Consider the following 18,084-nt stretch of genomic DNA (forward strand, 5'->3'; position numbering starts at 1 on the left):
ATACTAGAAGATTCAGCTACAACTATATACAACAATAATCAAGATTTGAACGTGTGCTAAACAAACTCTGAACCTTGTGATATACAAGCTCTGAACCTTTCTTAAGTGTTTTTGCACTTTAGTCAAATACTCTGTACTATTTGTATTTGCTCTCTTTAGGTTCATCTAAGAGCATTTGTATATTTTTATATACTTTATTATTCTTGAGGAAACTTAAGCTTGTGTGCTTAAGTGTGAAACTTAAGCTTGTGTGCTTAAGTGTGAAGTCTTAAGCTTGTGTGCTTGAGCATTGTTGAGAAGTCTCTTGCTTGTGTGCTTGAGCAGGTGTAATCTTGTGTGATTATAGTGAAATCCCTTGGAAGTGCAAGGGGACTGGACTACTCTCGTTTTGTGAGAGGAACCAGTATAAATTGCTTGTGTGATTTCTCTCTCTCTCTCTTGTTATATTGTGTGTTATTTATCCGCTGCTAACTTAGTTAAGTTAAGAACTTGAAAAAGTTTTAACTTAGCTAAAACACAATTCAACCCCCCCCCCCTTCTTGTGTTTTCACACCTTCAATTGGTATCTAGAGCTCTGGTCTGTTACTTTCACTTAACAGTGAGACAGTAAAGATCTTGTGAGAACACTATGTCTGGAGGAGACGATAGTAGCACTAGAACAACCGGTGAAGAGGCCAGTGGAGCTGGTGGTGGTCCTAGAAATGCTTTTGGTTATGACTACTTGAGTAATGAATCACATGAACATAGTGGCAACAGAAAAGCCCCTATATTCAATGGTGATGCATCATTATTTGAGTGGTGGAAAGAGAGATTGTATAGCAATATTACTGCTATTGATCATGAGTTGTGGGATTTGGTTGAGTTGGGAGTAACTTTTGAAAACTTAAATGAACATGGAAGATTGTCCATTGAGCATAGAAAGTTACTCACACCAGCTAACCTAAAAACCTACACTAAGCATCATAGAGTAAAGGACATTGTTGTTGGTGCTATTAGACATGAAGATTATGTCAGAATAGAAAACAAGTCTACTGCTAAATCTATCTTTGATTCTATGTGTGCTACCTATGATGGTAATGAAAAGGTTCAAGAGGCTAAAGCTAGTCTTTTGATAAGGCAATATGAACTATTCACTATGCAACAAGATGAAAACATTGAGACTATGTTTACAAGGTTTCAAATCCTTGTATCTGGTCTTAAAGCTCTTAAGAGAAGTTATTCAACCTATGACCATGTTCAGAAGATTCTGAGAAGTCTTCCTATTGCTTGGAGACCTAAGGTCACTGCAATAGAGGAAGCTCAAAATCTCAAGACTCTGAGTCTTGAAGCTCTGATAAGCAATCTCAGAAGCCATGAGATGGTTCTAGATGCTGACTCAGAAACTAAGAAGAAGTCTAAGTCAGTGGCTTTACAGTCAACTAAGACTACTTCTAAGGCTCTTAAGACTCAGCTTCTTGATATTGAAGAAGAATCTTCTGCTGATGGTCAAGAGGATGAAATGAATGAGGATGAGTTTGCTTTATTCACCAAGTTTCAGCAATGGAACAGATTTAACAAAAGAAATTTCAGAGGAGGTAACAGCTCCAGAAATTTTGTCAGCAAAAAGGATGATCAGAAGAATTGCTTCAACTGTAAGAAGCCTGGACACTTTATTGCTGATTGTCCAGAAATGTCTGCTAAAGAAAAAAGCAAAAGATACAGTTCAAAGAAGCAACAATTCAAGAGTAAATTGAGAAAGAGTCTGATGGCTACCTTTGAAGAGCTATCATCTGAGGAAGAAGTTGAGGAAGAAGAAGAGGCAAATCTAGCCCTGATGGCTTCAACTGACTCAGATGCAGACTCAGACGATGAATCAGAATCAGAATCAGATTCAGAAGTAACTGATGAGGTATTTTCTGACTGCTCTAAATCTCAACTTATAACTGCACTTAACAAGGTCATTGAGAAACATCTCAGAGTGTTGGGTAAACAAAAAATTTTTCAAGAAAAGCTTAACACTCTGACTGAACAAGCAGAACATTTTCAAAGTCTATATCAAGAAACTCTGAATAGAGTAAATGACTTTGAAAAAGGTTGTGCTGTTTGTCACAAACCTATTGATGAGCAGGAAATAGCTCTCCAACAGTTTGTGCATCTCAACCTTGGTAAGAGCAAAGCTGCTAATCTTGTTTATAATGTCATGAGACATAGAGGAGAGGGACTTGGCTATGAATATGGTAGAACATATTCAAAGCTAAAGACCTATCCCAAAAAGGTTGGAAAATCTTGGGTTTACTATGTTGTACCTCAGAGTGAAGAAGGAAAGAATTTTGGTACTCTGGAAGATGAGGACAATAATCTGAGAGATTTGGGAAATGACAACTCAGAGGAACCAAGTTCCTCAGGATCTGGGAAGAAAAGCTCAGAAGATAAAAGCTTTTCAGAACTTGACAGTATTAGTTCAGATGTTCTGAAAGTTTCAAAATCTGAGGCTTCAACTTCTGGAACCAGAGGAATTCTAGTTCATGAGAAAAGTCAACCTAAAGGCTCAGAAGTTCTTAAAAGAAAGTCAAACATCAAACCTCAGAGGCAACATAGGACTAAGGTCATTTATGATTCTAGAGTCAGTAAATATAACCAGTCAAATCAATGGACTGGTGGTAAATACAAACTCTGGAAGCATAAACAATCCAAGTCCTGGAATAATAACAGAACTCAAACTAAGAAACATTTTCAAAAGAGTTATTATTCCAAACCAAAATCTTTCTCTCACACTCAACAACACAGTAAACATTTGTGGACTAACAAGCGTGGACCCAGAAGATGGGTACCAAAAGCTGAAATTATGTACCATTCAGATTTACCAACTAGGAAAGGATATGTCCTACCTAATGTGTGGAAACAAGTCTTGTGCAAAGGAAGAAGGGCTTATGTCCTAGACCAATGGCTGACAAGTTCTCAAGTTAACAATCAGAACTTGATTAATGAAGAGGAAGAATATTGGGATGACTTTATCATTAACTGTGATGAAGAGTTCTATCGCAATGATTAAAGTTGTTTCTCATACAGCCTGCCACTCAAAGAAATATCATGAAACACTCATGGTATCTGGATAGTGGATGTTCGAGGCATATGACTGGTGACAAACAACTATTCTCTAAGCTGACTATGAAAGAAGGAGGATCTGTTGGATTTGGAGGTAATCAAAAAGGAAAAATAATAGGTACAGGTACAGTAGGTAATTCTTCTCTATCTATTAATGATGTTTGGTTAGTTGATGGACTTAAGCATAATCTATTGAGCATAAGTCAATTTTGCGACAATGGTTATGTAGTTGTCTTCAATAAGGAATCATGTACTGTAACCAAACAATCTGATAATTCCATTATATTCAAAGGTCTGAGAAAGAACAATGTTTATAAAATTAATCTTTCTGATTTGAATGAACAAAAAGTGATGTGTCTTTTGACCTTGAGTGAAGAAAAATGGATCTGGCATAAGAGGTTAGGCCATGCTAACTGGAGGTTAATCTCTAAGCTTAGTAAGCTTGACCTGGTCAGAGGTTTACCTAAAATCAAATATCACTCAAACACACTTTGTGGTTCATGTCAAAAAGGAAAGATTACAAAATCTTCTTTTAAACCTAAGAGCATTGTCTCTACCTCAAGACCATTGGAACTTCTTCATATTGATCTTTTTGGGCCAGTTCAAACTGCCTCTATCAATGGAAAGAAGTATGGATTAGTAATTGTTGATGATTACAGTAGATGGACTTGGGTAAAATTCCTAAGAACAAAGGATGAAGCTTATGATGAGTTTAGCATCTTCTGCAAACAAATTCAAAATGAAAAAGGCTACACTATTTTAAAAGTTAGAAGTGATCATGGTGGAGAATTTGAAAATGAACCTTTTGAAAACTTTTGTGAAAAATATGGCATTCTGCATGAATTCTCTTCTCCTAGAACACCTCAACAAAATGGGGTTGTAGAAAGGAAGAATAGAACTCTGCAAGAAATGGCCAGAACCATGATGCATGAAACAAATGTAGCAAAGTTTTTATGGGCAGAAGCTGTAAACACAGCATGTTATGTTCAAAATAGAATCTATATCAGATCTAAGTTGAACAAAACTGCTTATGAATTGTTCAAAGGAAGGAAGCCTGATATTTCTTATTTTCATCAGTTTGGATGTACATGTTATATCTTGAACAACAAAGTCCATCTAAAGAAATTTGATGCTAGAGGCTATAAGGGTATCTTTATAGGATACTCTGAGCGCTCAAAAGCATACAGACTGTATATTTCTGAAACACACACTGTGGAAGAAAGTATGCATGTCAAATTTGATGACAAAGAGCCTGACCAAGTGTCAGAGCTTGTGGAAGGTTTGTCTAGATTTCAGGTATCAGAGGATCAATATTCAGATATTCCAAACTACTCAGAACATCCATTCTCTGAAGTACCTCTGAACACAATAGTTCCTACAGACTCTGAACAACCAAGAACTGAAGCATCTGCTGAACCTGATGTTGATGAGTCTGAAGATGATGTGCCCCCAAGAAATACTTTCAAATACAAATCATCACATCCAGAGGAACTGATTTTAGGCAACAAGGATAGTCCAAGAAAGACAAGATCTCAACTAAGAAATGAGGAATCATTAGTTGGTCTTATCTCAATGATGGAACCTTCAAAGATTGATGAAGCTCTGAAGGATGATGCTTGGATTGTAGCAATGCAAGAAGAGCTGAATCAATTCCAAAGGAATGATGTGTGGACTCTAGTGCCTAAACCTTCACACAAGAACATTATTGGAACAAAATGGGTATTCAGAAACAAGCTGAATGAACAAGGTGAAGTGGTAAGAAACAAGGCTAGATTGGTTGCACAAGGTTATAGTCAACAAGAGGGGATTGACTATACTGAAACCTTTGCACCAGTTGCTAGACTTGAAGCAATCAGGTTACTTCTATCTTATGCTGTTAATCATGGTATAACTTTGTATCAGATGGATGTTAAAAGTGCTTTCTTAAATGGTTTCATTTCTGAAGAAGTGTATGTTAAGCAACCTCCTGGTTTTGAAGATATCTCAAACCCAGAACATGTTTTTAAACTGAAGAAATCACTGTATGGTCTGAAACAAGCTCCCAGAGCTTGGTATGATAGACTCAGTAATTTCCTTCTTGAAAAGGGTTTTGAGAAAGGAAAGGTTGATTGCACACTTTTTAGAAAAACAACCAAAGAAGACATTTTAATTATTCAAATTTATGTTGATGATATTATTTTTGGTTCAACTAATGCTGCTTTGTGCAAGAATTTTTCTAAGATAATGCAGGATGAATTTGAAATGAGCATGATGGGAGAGTTGAAATTCTTTCTTGGAATTCAAATCAATCAGAAGAAGGAAGGAACTTATGTTCATCAATCAAAATACACTAAAGAACTTCTGAAGAAATTCAATTTAGATGACTGCAAGATAATGAATACTCCTATGCATCCAACTACCAACATGGGCAAGTCAGATGATGAAGGAAAGGTAGATCAAAAGGTCTACAGAGGTATGATTGGTTCCTTACTCTATCTGACAGCCTCTAGACCAGATATTTTATTCAGTGTTTGCTTATGTGCAAGATTCCAGTCAGATCCTAGAGAATCTCATCTTACAGCTGTAAAGAGAATCTTTAGGTATCTGAAAGGAACAACTAATCTTGGACTTCTCTATAAGAAATCCAATGATTATGTGCTAAATGGATTCTGTGATGCTGACTATGCTGGAGATAAAATTGAAAGAAAATCCACAAGTGGCAATTGTCAATTTGTTGGTGAAAACCTTATCTCCTGGGCTAGTAAGAGGCAAACTACTATAGCTTTGTCTACAGCAGAAGCAGAATACATTTCAGCAGCTAAGTGTTGCACACAACTACTCTGGCTAAAATATCAGTTAGAAGATTATCAGGTAAGCAGTAACAATATTCCTTTATATTGTGATAATACTGCAGCCATTCATTTATCTAAAAATCCTATTCTACACTCTAGAGCCAAACATATTGAAATTAAGCACCATTTTATCAGAGATTATGTTCAGAGAGGCATTATAGATATCAAGGTTGTTGATACTGAAAATCAATGGGCTGACATATTTACTAAAGCCTTATCTGTTGAAAGATTTGATTTTATAAAGAAACATCTGAACATGTTTTCAATCTCTGAATGAAAATTTTTTTTGGCAATTAAAGTGTAAGAGGTTATGTATATCAGAACTTATGATTCAGAACATCTGAAACACAAGCTCTGAAGTACTTAACTCTGATAGAGAATTTTAAATAACTCAGATGCTCTGAACTATTTAAGTGGGAAACGTTTAGTATTCAGGTGCTGAACAGTTGTCCATTAAAATAGCAGTTACCGAGTAAATTTCTGCACGTGGTCTACGTGTGTCAGGTAGTGGGTGGTTAATGATGATTTTTGGTATTCAACTTTCTGTCAATTAGCGTAACTTCCCAAATTTGCTATTTTCGTGTTAACTGTGTGCATTTAAATAAAACTTACACAATACACTTGCACACTATTCACTCTCACAACCTACACTTTCATATTCTCTCTAAACCTCCAACAAACTTTCTTTCTCTCTCGTTAGTTTTCCAAACCTTACCCTAATCTCCAACAATGGCTGGTGCTTCGTCTTCTTCGTCAAAAAGGATTCCACCGTTCATATTCAAAAATCTTCAGATCGTTGGGAACGAGATGGAGTTTCCAGAATCTGAACTCATTTTTCTTTCAGAGAAGATGGTTGATTTCGACGGTCTACAAGCTAATGGGTTTGATGTTAAAAAGTACTTTATCACTCAGGGATGGGATAAGTACTTTGACATGCTTAATGGTCCCATTTATCCAGATTTGTTGAAGAAATTTTGGATGAAAGCAAAGGTGTTTGATAAGCATGAAGCTAAGAAGGAAGAGCTTGCTGCAATAGAAAGAAATCCTAGTCTGAAGGGTAAAACTAGGAAGGAAATGGGTTTGCTGGATTTTACAGGTGTACAGATTAGGTCTAATATCTGTGGGATGAACATGGCATTCTCGCCTATTCATTTCAATGCTCTTCTTGGTCTACCTAACTCTGGAATAGAGTTAGATGTGTTTGAAAAGGATACAAGATACAGAGATGATCTTCTGCATCTCATATGCACAGATTTCTCTTTAAAAGGGAAAGTAAAGGGTTTGACTGATGAATGCAGAGTTCTTTTCAAGATCATCTTAGCAGCTATCAGTCCAAGAGTTGGTGGGACTGATACAATCTCCTGGACTCATCGTCATCTGCTGTATTTCCTTCTGACAGAAAAGAAGGTTAATCTTGGAGATTACTTCTTTGAACGGATTTGTGAAGCCATTCTTGCAAGTAAATCTCAGAGGAAAACTACTATAGTTTATCCTAGGCTGTTGTCAGACCTTCTGCATCAAGGTCATGTTGTTCAGAACTTGAAGAAATTCCACCCTGAATTGGTTGAGAAGAAGTTTTATCCAGAAATTCTGAACGCCAATTTTTTGTCCAAGATGCGTTTGATTGCATCTAAGCCTGTTGCTCCCCCACAAGAGTTCACTGTTAGGCTTGAGGATCGTCTGTATGTGGATGGATATCCAATTATCTCAGAAGCTGATGCTGAGCACATCATTCAGGACTACTTGGAAGTGCTCAGACAAGAAGGTTTTGTTGTGGACAGGAGTATGGTTCCTCCTGCTCCTGTAAATCTGTATAACCCTAAGAGGAAACCAAAGAGAAAGGCTGAAGCTCAAGCTGATCTTCCTAAGCCAGATCTTCTAGTTCAGAAGAAGATTAAGGTAGAAAAAGCTATGGTTGAGCAAAGGACTAAGAGGAAGCATGAAGAATCTACTACCAAGGCTGCTGAAGGAGCTTCAAAAGAGCCTATTGTTATTGAGGAAGATAGTTCAGACAGTTCATCTGAAGGATCTACATCAGAAGATGAGACTGAATCTGATGAGGAGACTCTTGCTGCTAGTTTGAGGAAAAGACCTGCTCCTACTTCCAAAGATAAAGGTAAATCTACTAAGTATGTCTTCAATGAAAATGAGATTGGAATAGGTTACACCAAACCTCTCAGAACTATTTTACCAACCTCTGATATTCCAACCTCTGATAATCCCCTATCTGAACTAGAAAAACATTTGAGCCCTGACCCTCTCAATAATCACCCTCCTTCTCATGAAACTCAACACAAATCTAGCTCACCTCCTAAACCTAAATCACCTCAACCTCAACCTCAACCTGACATTCCACCATCTGACCCTCAACCAGATATTCCTGTCACTGAACCAATATCTCCTAACCCAACTCCTGAACAAATTGCTCCTGAACCAATCCCTGAACCTAAATCTCCTGAACCATCTCCTGAACACATTCACCCTGAATCTACTTCTGACATCTCATCATCTGAACCAACCCCTGAACCCCATCCTAACCCAAGTGCTGAACATGCTTCTCCTGAGCGTATTCCCACTTGTGCTCCCAAGCCTTCAGAGGCAGAAGTTGTTATTATTGACAACCCTGCTAATGAAACACCAAATCTCTCTACCATTCCCAATCCTTCACCCTCATCATCCAACCCTTTTGGTAATCTATCCACTCAGTTTCATGAAGATTTACTTAGATTATCTACAATAAAGGACAGGTTCTTAGTTTGTCCTTCTGATGTGGACCTAGAGGTTTCAAGCATTAAGGCAAGGATTTGCAATGCTTTGGATGTTGCTGCTGAAGAGATTAAGGCCGTTGTTAGTCAAAGGGATCTGGATGGTATAAGCTTCATGAGGAACAGTTTGGCTAGGGCTGAGTTGAAAAGGTTAACGCCGTTCAATCATGAAGAGCATGAGCGTGCTAAGCTTGTTGCTATAGCTGCTGCTGTGAGGCGTCTGTCTGCATTCAATGATTGATGGGTTGATTCTACTATTTTGCAACGTCTTGAGGATCAAAGGATTGAAACTGAACGTCTGGAAGAAGCTGCTGCTAGGGTTGCTGAGTTGGCACATGAGCTACCTAATGAAGATGTCACACAAGAGGATGTACTGGATGTGCTTGCCTCTCAGAACCAAGAGGATGTGCTGATGATTGACTACCCAGAGGAAGGTGAACCCTCTGATAAAGGCAAGGCACCTTTGGTTGAAGAACAAGTGCCTATAGTTGAAGATCAAGCTCCTACGGTGGCTAATCAGTTGCAGATATTTCAGGAAGCCCTGAGGGAACAGCAAGAAGGTTTAGAACGTCAAAGAGCTGCTCAAGAGACATTGGAAACCAAGGTGGATGGTTTAGTTTCCAATGTGGGATCCTTGAATGACAAATTCGACCAACTCTTAGCCTATCTTAAGAAACCCTAGGATTCTATGCACTTGTTTTAAGCTTTCGTTTTATTTTCCTGTTTATCTTCTGAACACTTTTTCTGGTTTATCTATTTCAGGTTGTTTTGTTTATGTTTTGCTTGCTTACTTCTTTCATGTTCACTTAATATTTATATTTTTTTGATAAATAAGACCATAAGAACACAAGATGCTTTTAAAAATAAAACTTTTATTAATGTTAACCATGTTGAGTACATTGGTAAAAAGAAAAAGAAAAAGTCAACCTAATCCTAATCAGATGGATAAAACTCAGAAGAAATCTCTGATTTCTCCTCAGCATCCTCTGATGAAATTTCAATGGGATCTGGGTGTTGTTCTTCTTCTTCTTCTTCTTGTTCCTCTTCTGGAACATAGCTAGCCAGGAACTCAACATAGTCAGCATCATCTTCATTCTCTTCAGCTTCAGAATCTGAAGAGATGATTATTATCTCAGCTTCTTGTGGTTTCTTGTTGTTTTCTTTATCTTTCTCTTCGTCTTCGCGTTTCTCTTCGTTCTTCTTTCTCTTAAACTCTGCGATGCGTAAGCTAAATCTTTTCATTATTCCTACCTTCTCTTGCTTCACTTGCTTATTCTTGTTTTTACGTGAAGAAGGCATGTTAACTAGTTCACCTTTTATAAAACCTTGAGCGCGTTGGTTTTTGTTTTTGAATTTAATTCGCCTTTTGTAACAACCACTCTTCTTCTTTGACTGTCTTGGTTATCTAAATTTGTTTTACTTTTTGATAATGACAAAAGGGGGAGTAGTTACGCATTAATTGATAAGTGCCAAAACTGAAACCACGCCTTTTATCTCGCTTTTATCTGTTAAATTAAAAGTTGTTACTTTTAAGTTGTTAAGTTGTTTTACGTATTTTAATGCGGAGACTAAGTTAGTTGAAACTAAAATAAATTTCATAAGTAAGGATAAGTTAAGAGTGCAATTTTAACTTAGCCTTATGAGACTCAGGGGGAGAGCTTGCAAACCTCTCACTCTGAAGAAAGACATGAAATTTGTTTTATTTCAAACCATCTTAATCTTATACTAAATTAAAATATCATGGATAAAACATAAAGTTCAGACTTTATGAAGTATCAATCTTAGGGGGAGCTTGCAAACCTCATAAACCTAAGAGAAACATGATAAGTTAATTTAACAACAATTGTCAATTAATACTTATGTTTGTCATCATCAAAAAGGGGGAGATTGTTGGAACAAAATTGATTTGAAAATGTTTGCCCCTAAATCTATAAAGGTTTTGATGATAACAAAGTATTAATTAACAAATTGGAAAGACTAAAAATTTATTTTAAGTGCGCAGATATAAGCATCATATAAGCTCTGAGTGAAGTTCAGAGGATGTGAATTCAGAAGTTCACAAGCGCTCAGAAGATGTTGGACTTCAGAAGTTACAACCTTCAGAGGATGAAGTCTTCAGAACTTCTTGTCTGTCTACAAGCTTCATCAAACTCTGAAGATCTCTTTGAAAGCTGTGAAGATTCTCTTTACAAGTCAACTCTTCTACCAATGAAGAAAAGGACCTCTCAAGTCTGATCAGTTCAGCTACCTCTGTTCTGTCTGTCCTAACTTGAGAACGTGGGTCTTCAGTTTTGTTAGCTGAATAAGGAAAGTCTTCTCTGCAGTAGTCAAAGTACCTGAAACTCTTTCTTAGTTTTGGATACAACCAAACTGCATCAAGACAGACTGCTTGAAGACAAAAGGTTATCAACTCCAACGGTTCTTTTTGCAACGACTCTTTTCTAGTGGTATATATACTAGAAGATTCAGCTACAACTATATACAACAATAATCAAGATTTGAACGTGTGCTAAACAAACTCTGAACCTTGTGATATACAAGCTCTGAACCTTTCTTAAGTGTTTTTGCACTTTAGTCAAATACTCTGTACTATTTGTATTTGCTCTCTTTAGGTTCATCTAAGAGCATTTGTATATTTTTATATACTTTATTATTCTTGAGGAAACTTAAGCTTGTGTGCTTAAGTGTGAAACTTAAGCTTGTGTGCTTAAGTGTGAAGTCTTAAGCTTGTGTGCTTGAGCATTGTTGAGAAGTCTCTTGCTTGTGTGCTTGAGCAGGTGTAATCTTGTGTGATTATAGTGAAATCCCTTGGAAGTGCAAGGGGACTGGACTACTCTCGTTTTGTGAGAGGAACCAGTATAAATTGCTTGTGTGATTTCTCTCTCTCTCTTGTTATATTGTGTGTTATTTATCCGCTGCTAACTTAGTTAAGTTAAGAACTTGAAAAAGTTTTAACTTAGCTAAAACACAATTCAACCCCCCCCCTTCTTGTGTTTTCACACCTTCAATTGGTATCTAGAGCTCTGGTCTGTTACTTTCACTTAACAGTGAGACAGTAAAGATCTTGTGAGAACACTATGTCTGGAGGAGACGATAGTAGCACTAGAACAACCGGTGAAGAGGCCAGTGGAGCTGGTGGTGGTCCTAGAAATGCTTTTGGTTATGACTACTTGAGTAATGAATCACATGAACATAGTGGCAACAGAAAAGCCCCTATATTCAATGGTGATGCATCATTATTTGAGTGGTGGAAAGAGAGATTGTATAGCAATATTACTGCTATTGATCATGAGTTGTGGGATTTGGTTGAGTTGGGAGTAACTTTTGAAAACTTAAATGAACATGGAAGATTGTCCATTGAGCATAGAAAGTTACTCACACCAGCTAACCTAAAAACCTACACTAAGCATCATAGAGTAAAGGACATTGTTGTTGGTGCTATTAGACATGAAGATTATGTCAGAATAGAAAACAAGTCTACTGCTAAATCTATCTTTGATTCTATGTGTGCTACCTATGATGGTAATGAAAAGGTTCAAGAGGCTAAAGCTAGTCTTTTGATAAGGCAATATGAACTATTCACTATGCAACAAGAGACACCATTGGTTAATTATGTATGTATTATATCCCTTTAATATTAACAATTTCAATACTTTTACATAATCTTATTGATTTTTACTCATTTTATATAACCAGTTTGACATGGAAAGAATGCCTCCTGTAACTAAAACAATTGCGCACTGGAGATTCGTTGACAGACTGAAAAATTTTAAGTACATGGATTGGAAGGCCATTGACCCTACAAAGCTAGAATACGTAAGTAAATCAATTTTGTACTGTTTGATTAGTTTGTTAATACATTAAGTATAAATGCATAATCAGTAATCTGCATGTTGGGAGACCATCCTTTAGTAGGTTTCAACTAATGCTATTTCAATACAAGTGTATATATATAACTGAAACCATTTATCAAGAGTAATGGTTTCAGTGTGCAAATTAATGAAACCATTTATCAAGAATAATGGTTTCAGTGTAAAAATCCATCATAGGCTAATAACAATTTGACTTTTTTATGTATACATTGTTGAGTCTCTAACATGTGAGTTGGTGTATGAAGAAAGAATCTGACTTTCACATTGTTGAAAATCAGTAATCTACATAATCTATCATTGTTTCTGGATTTGTACACTGAAACCATTACTCTTGTAAAATGGTTTCATTAATTTGTAATATGTTTGATATGATGATTTAAGTATGATAAATTTAGTTTAGTAATATGATTTTAGACATCGTTTTATTTTAATTTTAATAATATGTTTGACATGATGGAACAGATCATGACACCAGCAATAGCTGGCAATCCAGGAAGCCATTATGTCTGCTTTGTCGTCAATTTTAAAAGCCACAAATTTGAATTCCTAAACAGCTTGACGGGGGGAGGAGAGAAATTGCAGTTACCAAATGGTGAACCTAGCTTATACAAACAGATGTTTGATGTTTGGCTGAATGAGGTGGAAGCATTTATGACAGAATTATATAAGTTATGGAAAATCAAAATGCCTTTCCAATTCACCACATTCAATTGGGATACACCAAAGGTGCCTACTCAAGTTGATTCAGACAATTGTGGAGTGTTTTGCATAAAGTTTCTTGATGAATGGGGTGGTGAAATGCAATCTTTCAAAGGTTGGTCCAAACTTAGGAAACATGGGGACAATGGAAAGATTGCAAAAATTATGGATCTCCGCATTGATCTATGTTCAGCTATATTAACCAACTCTAGCAATTCCAGAAAAGAACAAGTCCTGAAGGATGCAACTTGATGGTTTTTTTTTTTGACAAAGAAGCAACTTGATGGTTAAGCACTACAATTTGTAAAATGGTTTGATGCTTCTCTGTAAAATGGTTAGAAACCATTAGTGGTATTAAATGGTTTCAAGTTGTTGTACAAAGAAACCATTTGGCAACAGGGTTTAGGATGTTTTAAACATTTTAATATTTGTTTACATAACATTTTAGTTTTAATGGATTTTACGTTGTATGGTAAAATGTAGTTGTTTATGTTGATGCTATGATTAACTTCTTATTTAAACTTTATGGTATCCGGAGCGTTGTCGACGAAGTAGATACACTTCTTATTTAAAACGTAATGATTCCAGCATTCAACTAATCAATCTCTGCGTTATTCGTACCATATAATATACACAAATGACAGTGTAGTTTGTAAACCATTCTGCCCAATGAATGGTTCCATACAGTTATCCTACAAAACCATTTGATGTACTTAATGGTTGCAGACAATTATTTGGAAGCTGTGATGTAATTTAGAGTATGTCATTGAGCAATATGAAACAAGCTAAGATTAATGGGTAAAAGTTAATTAGTGGAACGTCAAGTTTTTTTAAGATTAGTTTAAACAAGTGTGTTGAATAGACTCATTGATTCATTGAATTTGATTTATGAATCAAATAAGTCAAATTTGAGCTAAACTTAAATTATATATAGTTCAATTAGTTTGATTCACGAGTTAGCTCGATTATATATGTACTAGTGTATCAGACTGTATTCTTCCTCCTTGGGTGTGTCTTCTGTCTTAATTTATTTAATCTTCTTTGGCCTACGAAACCATTCTGCCCAATGAATGGTTCCAGACAGTTGGCCTACGAAACCATTTGATGTACTTAATGGTTGCAGACAACTATTAGCAATATAACCATTATATTAGGAAGCTGTGATGTAACTTACAGTATGTCATTGAACAATAAAATTTAAAAGTAACATAATAATCAAATATCTCTTAGCAATAAACTTATAGTATGGTTTCCAATAAAATATAGTCGATGGTTATTGAAACCATTTAGCAATAACAATGGTTTCGCTGTATAATATTGGGGAACCATTTGATGTACTTAATGGTTTCAGTGTAGTTAAAATATAGACGATGGTTATTATAATACCAACAAAAAACATGAAATGACCAAGTACGATTAATACAAGTCTAATGCTTCTGTAACAAAGTCTAATACAAAATTATAACATGTAAAAATATCAATCAGCAGACTCTTTCCCCTTTAAATCCTCAGCCCCTCTCTGTTTTCTCTTCCGGTGTATAAGGAATTTCTGGTGTTCTCTAGCCAATTCATAATCACTTTTAAGTCGTTTCTTTGATCTAATTGGATTTGGTCTTTTTTTGAACTTTGGACCAGTCGACTTTTGAGCATCAGATGCTTCACTGACAGCTGTTGTATTGCAAGACTTAGATGGCGTAACGGAAGATGACTTAGGTGGCGTCACGGAAGATTGAACTGTATGAATACCTTTCGAATTAAGAAACTCCTCTGCCTTTCTCCCAGCTTCAAGAACACCATTAAGAAAAATTTGAGAAGCCTCAGGATCTGCACAAACACGTGTACAAAGGTTAACTGTAACAGCACAAATTTGTTGATATCGTTGTGCTTGAGTCGCGCCTTCAGTGGCAACATTGATAGTAGATTTAACAGACTGACGCACATCTCTACACCAACGCTTTAACACATATTCTGCAGGTATTGTCTTCAAACCATGATATTGCACAGAACCACCTAAAAACTCCAATATTTTGAAAATATGTCGACACAAGAAACCCCTGTTCTCAAACATACGACATGTGCAGCTAATACGTTTGGCCCTAATATCAATTGTCACAAGCCGTTCATCAAGTCGATCATGCTTTTCAAAGTTTGGGGAAAGGTTTTCAGCAACTTCTTCATCCAAAACATCACGGTTTGAAGGCCCATCATTACAAGCATCATCATAATTAACACCATCTACTTCCTCAGGTTCATCAACATGTACAATTGTAAAAACTTTGAAAACCTTATCAAATGCAGAAACTTGGGGTGTGACCTCTTCATAAAAGTATTTGAAAGAAAAATCATACTGCCTATGAATGAATGCAAAGCAAGTTGGGGTGTATTTGTTTACAACTAACCGCATCAGTTGACTGTTGGGATAATTGTTTTTTGCTCTAGTGTTTGCAGCCTTAAAGTCTAACTCAGTATGATTATCCCTCATTCTCTGGACCATAATATTAAAATGATTGAAGAATATAACAAGTGAATGATCAGGCTGCAGAAAATGACGGAGAAAGGCATTGAAGGACTCACTTAATTGAGTTGTTTTCAAACCAGCAGTAAAATGATATTTGACCCAAGCTGAAGACCAATGCATACGATTCCTGTAAGTTTGAACAAGCCACTTAAAGTCTGCAGTTGGCCTTCCATCAAAACAGGTTTTCATCATCTGATCCCAATTGTAATCAAAATCTGATTCAGTCTCAACATGTGAAATCAAAATATTCAACTCATCAAAAAAAGCACTATTTGCACGAGACCCGAGATTCTTCTTTGCATTCTCTGCCATATGCCATGAGCAAAGTCCATGAAAAACACCTTCAAAAATATTTGGAACTGACTTCAACAATGCAGTCGCCTGATCCGTGTATATCGATTGTGGTTTTTTATTGGACATACATTTCAAAAATGTTGTAAACAACCAGTCAAAAGTTGCTGCAGTCTCGTCATACAACAGGGCAGCGCCAAATAACACACTTGTACGATGATTGTCAAAGCCCATGAATGCAGCTGAAATGTAAAATGAACCGAATCAGAAAAAAAAAAAAAAAAAACATATATCAAAGTTACAGTATAGCAAAACCATTAGAGTGGTCAAATGGTTTAAACATGTTATACAATGAAACCATAACTGTGGCTAAATGGTTTACCAATGACCTACATTAGAAATTATAAGAAATATATAAGAAAAACACCTCTGATAACATCACAAGACTACAAATCTCATAAGGTACAAATTTGGTTAGATGAAAACAATGATGGAACTACTATTCATATGTTATTCTGCTAGAAACCATTAGAGTGGTCAAATGGTTTAAACATGTTATACAATGAAACCATAACTGTGGCTAAATGGTTTCAATAAGTTCAAATTACCTATACTATTCATGGCAACATAGTGCATAACATAATGATATCAAACCAGTAATTTCAAAACCTGATAGAAGTTCAAAAAACTAACCTAAAGGGCGATACTGATTATTGGTTCGGTAAGTTGTATCAAAGCTTATAACATCACCAAATAAGGCATAATCAAGCTGCATAATCCCATCTGCCCAAAAAATACTAGCTATATCTTCCGCAGCATCAACTTGAATATCATAATAAAAGGATGGTTTCGACAGAGCTTCATTTCTAAAAAAATCTTGAATCACGGTTGCCTCACCAACTAGCATCTCTTTTTGCCGATTTGTCATCAGATAATTCTTTAAATCTGAAAATCGAAAAGGCAAGTTATCTGTTCCTCCAACTCCCTGACCCATGACTTCATAAGAAGTTCTCATCGACATCCCGGCTTTCGAATTTATTACAGCAAGCTGTCCTTGCACTTCATTGACTTGTCTGAATGATCTCAAGTAACATCCATGTTCCGGTTTATGTAACGGATGACAATGGGGCACATCCCATTTGTATATCTTAAAGACATTCAGAGTTTCATCCAACTTCAAAAATATGGCAGCTGTACAACCAACCCTTTCCTCAGGTTTTTCTTTTACTTTCTCAAATTCAACCACAACCGGACTCTCTGATTTTGGCTTGTTCTTCGGATCAAGCAAACTTCCTTTCTTGTAACCTTGTTTGTTACATCCATATCGTAGATAGTGTATTTTATCAGTTCGCTGATTCTGTGAATTGTTTCTTGATTTCAACAAAATCCGAATTGAAAACCCACTTTTAAGTGCATAATCACCATAAAATTTTTCAACCTCTTCAACCGATTTAAAAGCAAGATACTCCCAAGTTTCTTTTTTAGTAGGAGAGTAGCATTGCAAACTATCAGCAAGTGTGTCTGAACTATCAACAACAGGCATTTGGGCAATTCCAGATGAAGTTGATGTCAAATCCATTGAAAACAGAAACAATACCCTATAAACGACAATCATTTAACATTAAATTAACCACTAAAAACACCAAGCAAAGTAACATGCATGCAATAGTATACTTAAAATACCATTTACATACACAAGCGTTGTTCTTTAAACCATTGAACAGTCTTAATGGTTGTACTGTTGCACATCTGGAAACCATTTAACAATAATAATGGTTGCATTTAATTTAAAGCAGATGACAATAATGATGATGATGCTGATAATGATACATTAGAATTAATCCACTAATATGAAGACATACAACCCAAAAATTCATCAACATTACAATTAATTGAATAATAGTAATATGCATCACCAATGACTAAAGCAGCAGTTCATTGCCCTGTATAGAAGCTTGCAAACATAGAGAATGTGATACCATACTCTAGTTACATGATTAAGCAGCAGTTTATGCTAAAAAATA

At 36.1% G+C, this 18,084-nt stretch overlaps 2 protein-coding genes across 2 annotated transcripts; one reads left to right on the plus strand and one right to left on the minus strand.

Moving 5' to 3' along the window:
• Positions 1–763: 763 nt before the first annotated feature.
• Positions 764–13,503, plus strand: LOC123915034 (the record flags this gene model as incomplete). Its single annotated transcript, XM_045966193.1, has 4 exons — positions 764–1,891; positions 3,085–3,774; positions 12,377–12,496; positions 13,015–13,503. Coding segments are annotated over 4 exons (2,427 nt in total), but the record flags the coding sequence as incomplete, so codon positions are not given.
• Positions 13,504–14,728: 1,225 nt separating this feature from the next.
• LOC123915035 (protein FAR1-RELATED SEQUENCE 5-like) lies at positions 14,729–17,659 on the minus strand. The gene is made up of 2 exons (XM_045966194.1): positions 16,754–17,659; positions 14,729–16,302 (listed from the first exon to the last, which is right to left on the minus strand). The coding sequence occupies exons 1-2, from the start codon at positions 17,637–17,639 to the stop codon at positions 14,729–14,731; spliced, it is 2,460 nt and encodes an 819-aa protein (XP_045822150.1). The 5' UTR covers positions 17,640–17,659.
• Positions 17,660–18,084: the final 425 nt, after the last annotated feature.

The sequence above is a fragment of the Trifolium pratense genome, linkage group LG3 (genome assembly GCF_020283565.1).
Source record: "Trifolium pratense cultivar HEN17-A07 linkage group LG3, ARS_RC_1.1, whole genome shotgun sequence".
In the NCBI taxonomy this organism is placed as follows: domain Eukaryota; kingdom Viridiplantae; phylum Streptophyta; class Magnoliopsida; order Fabales; family Fabaceae; genus Trifolium; species Trifolium pratense.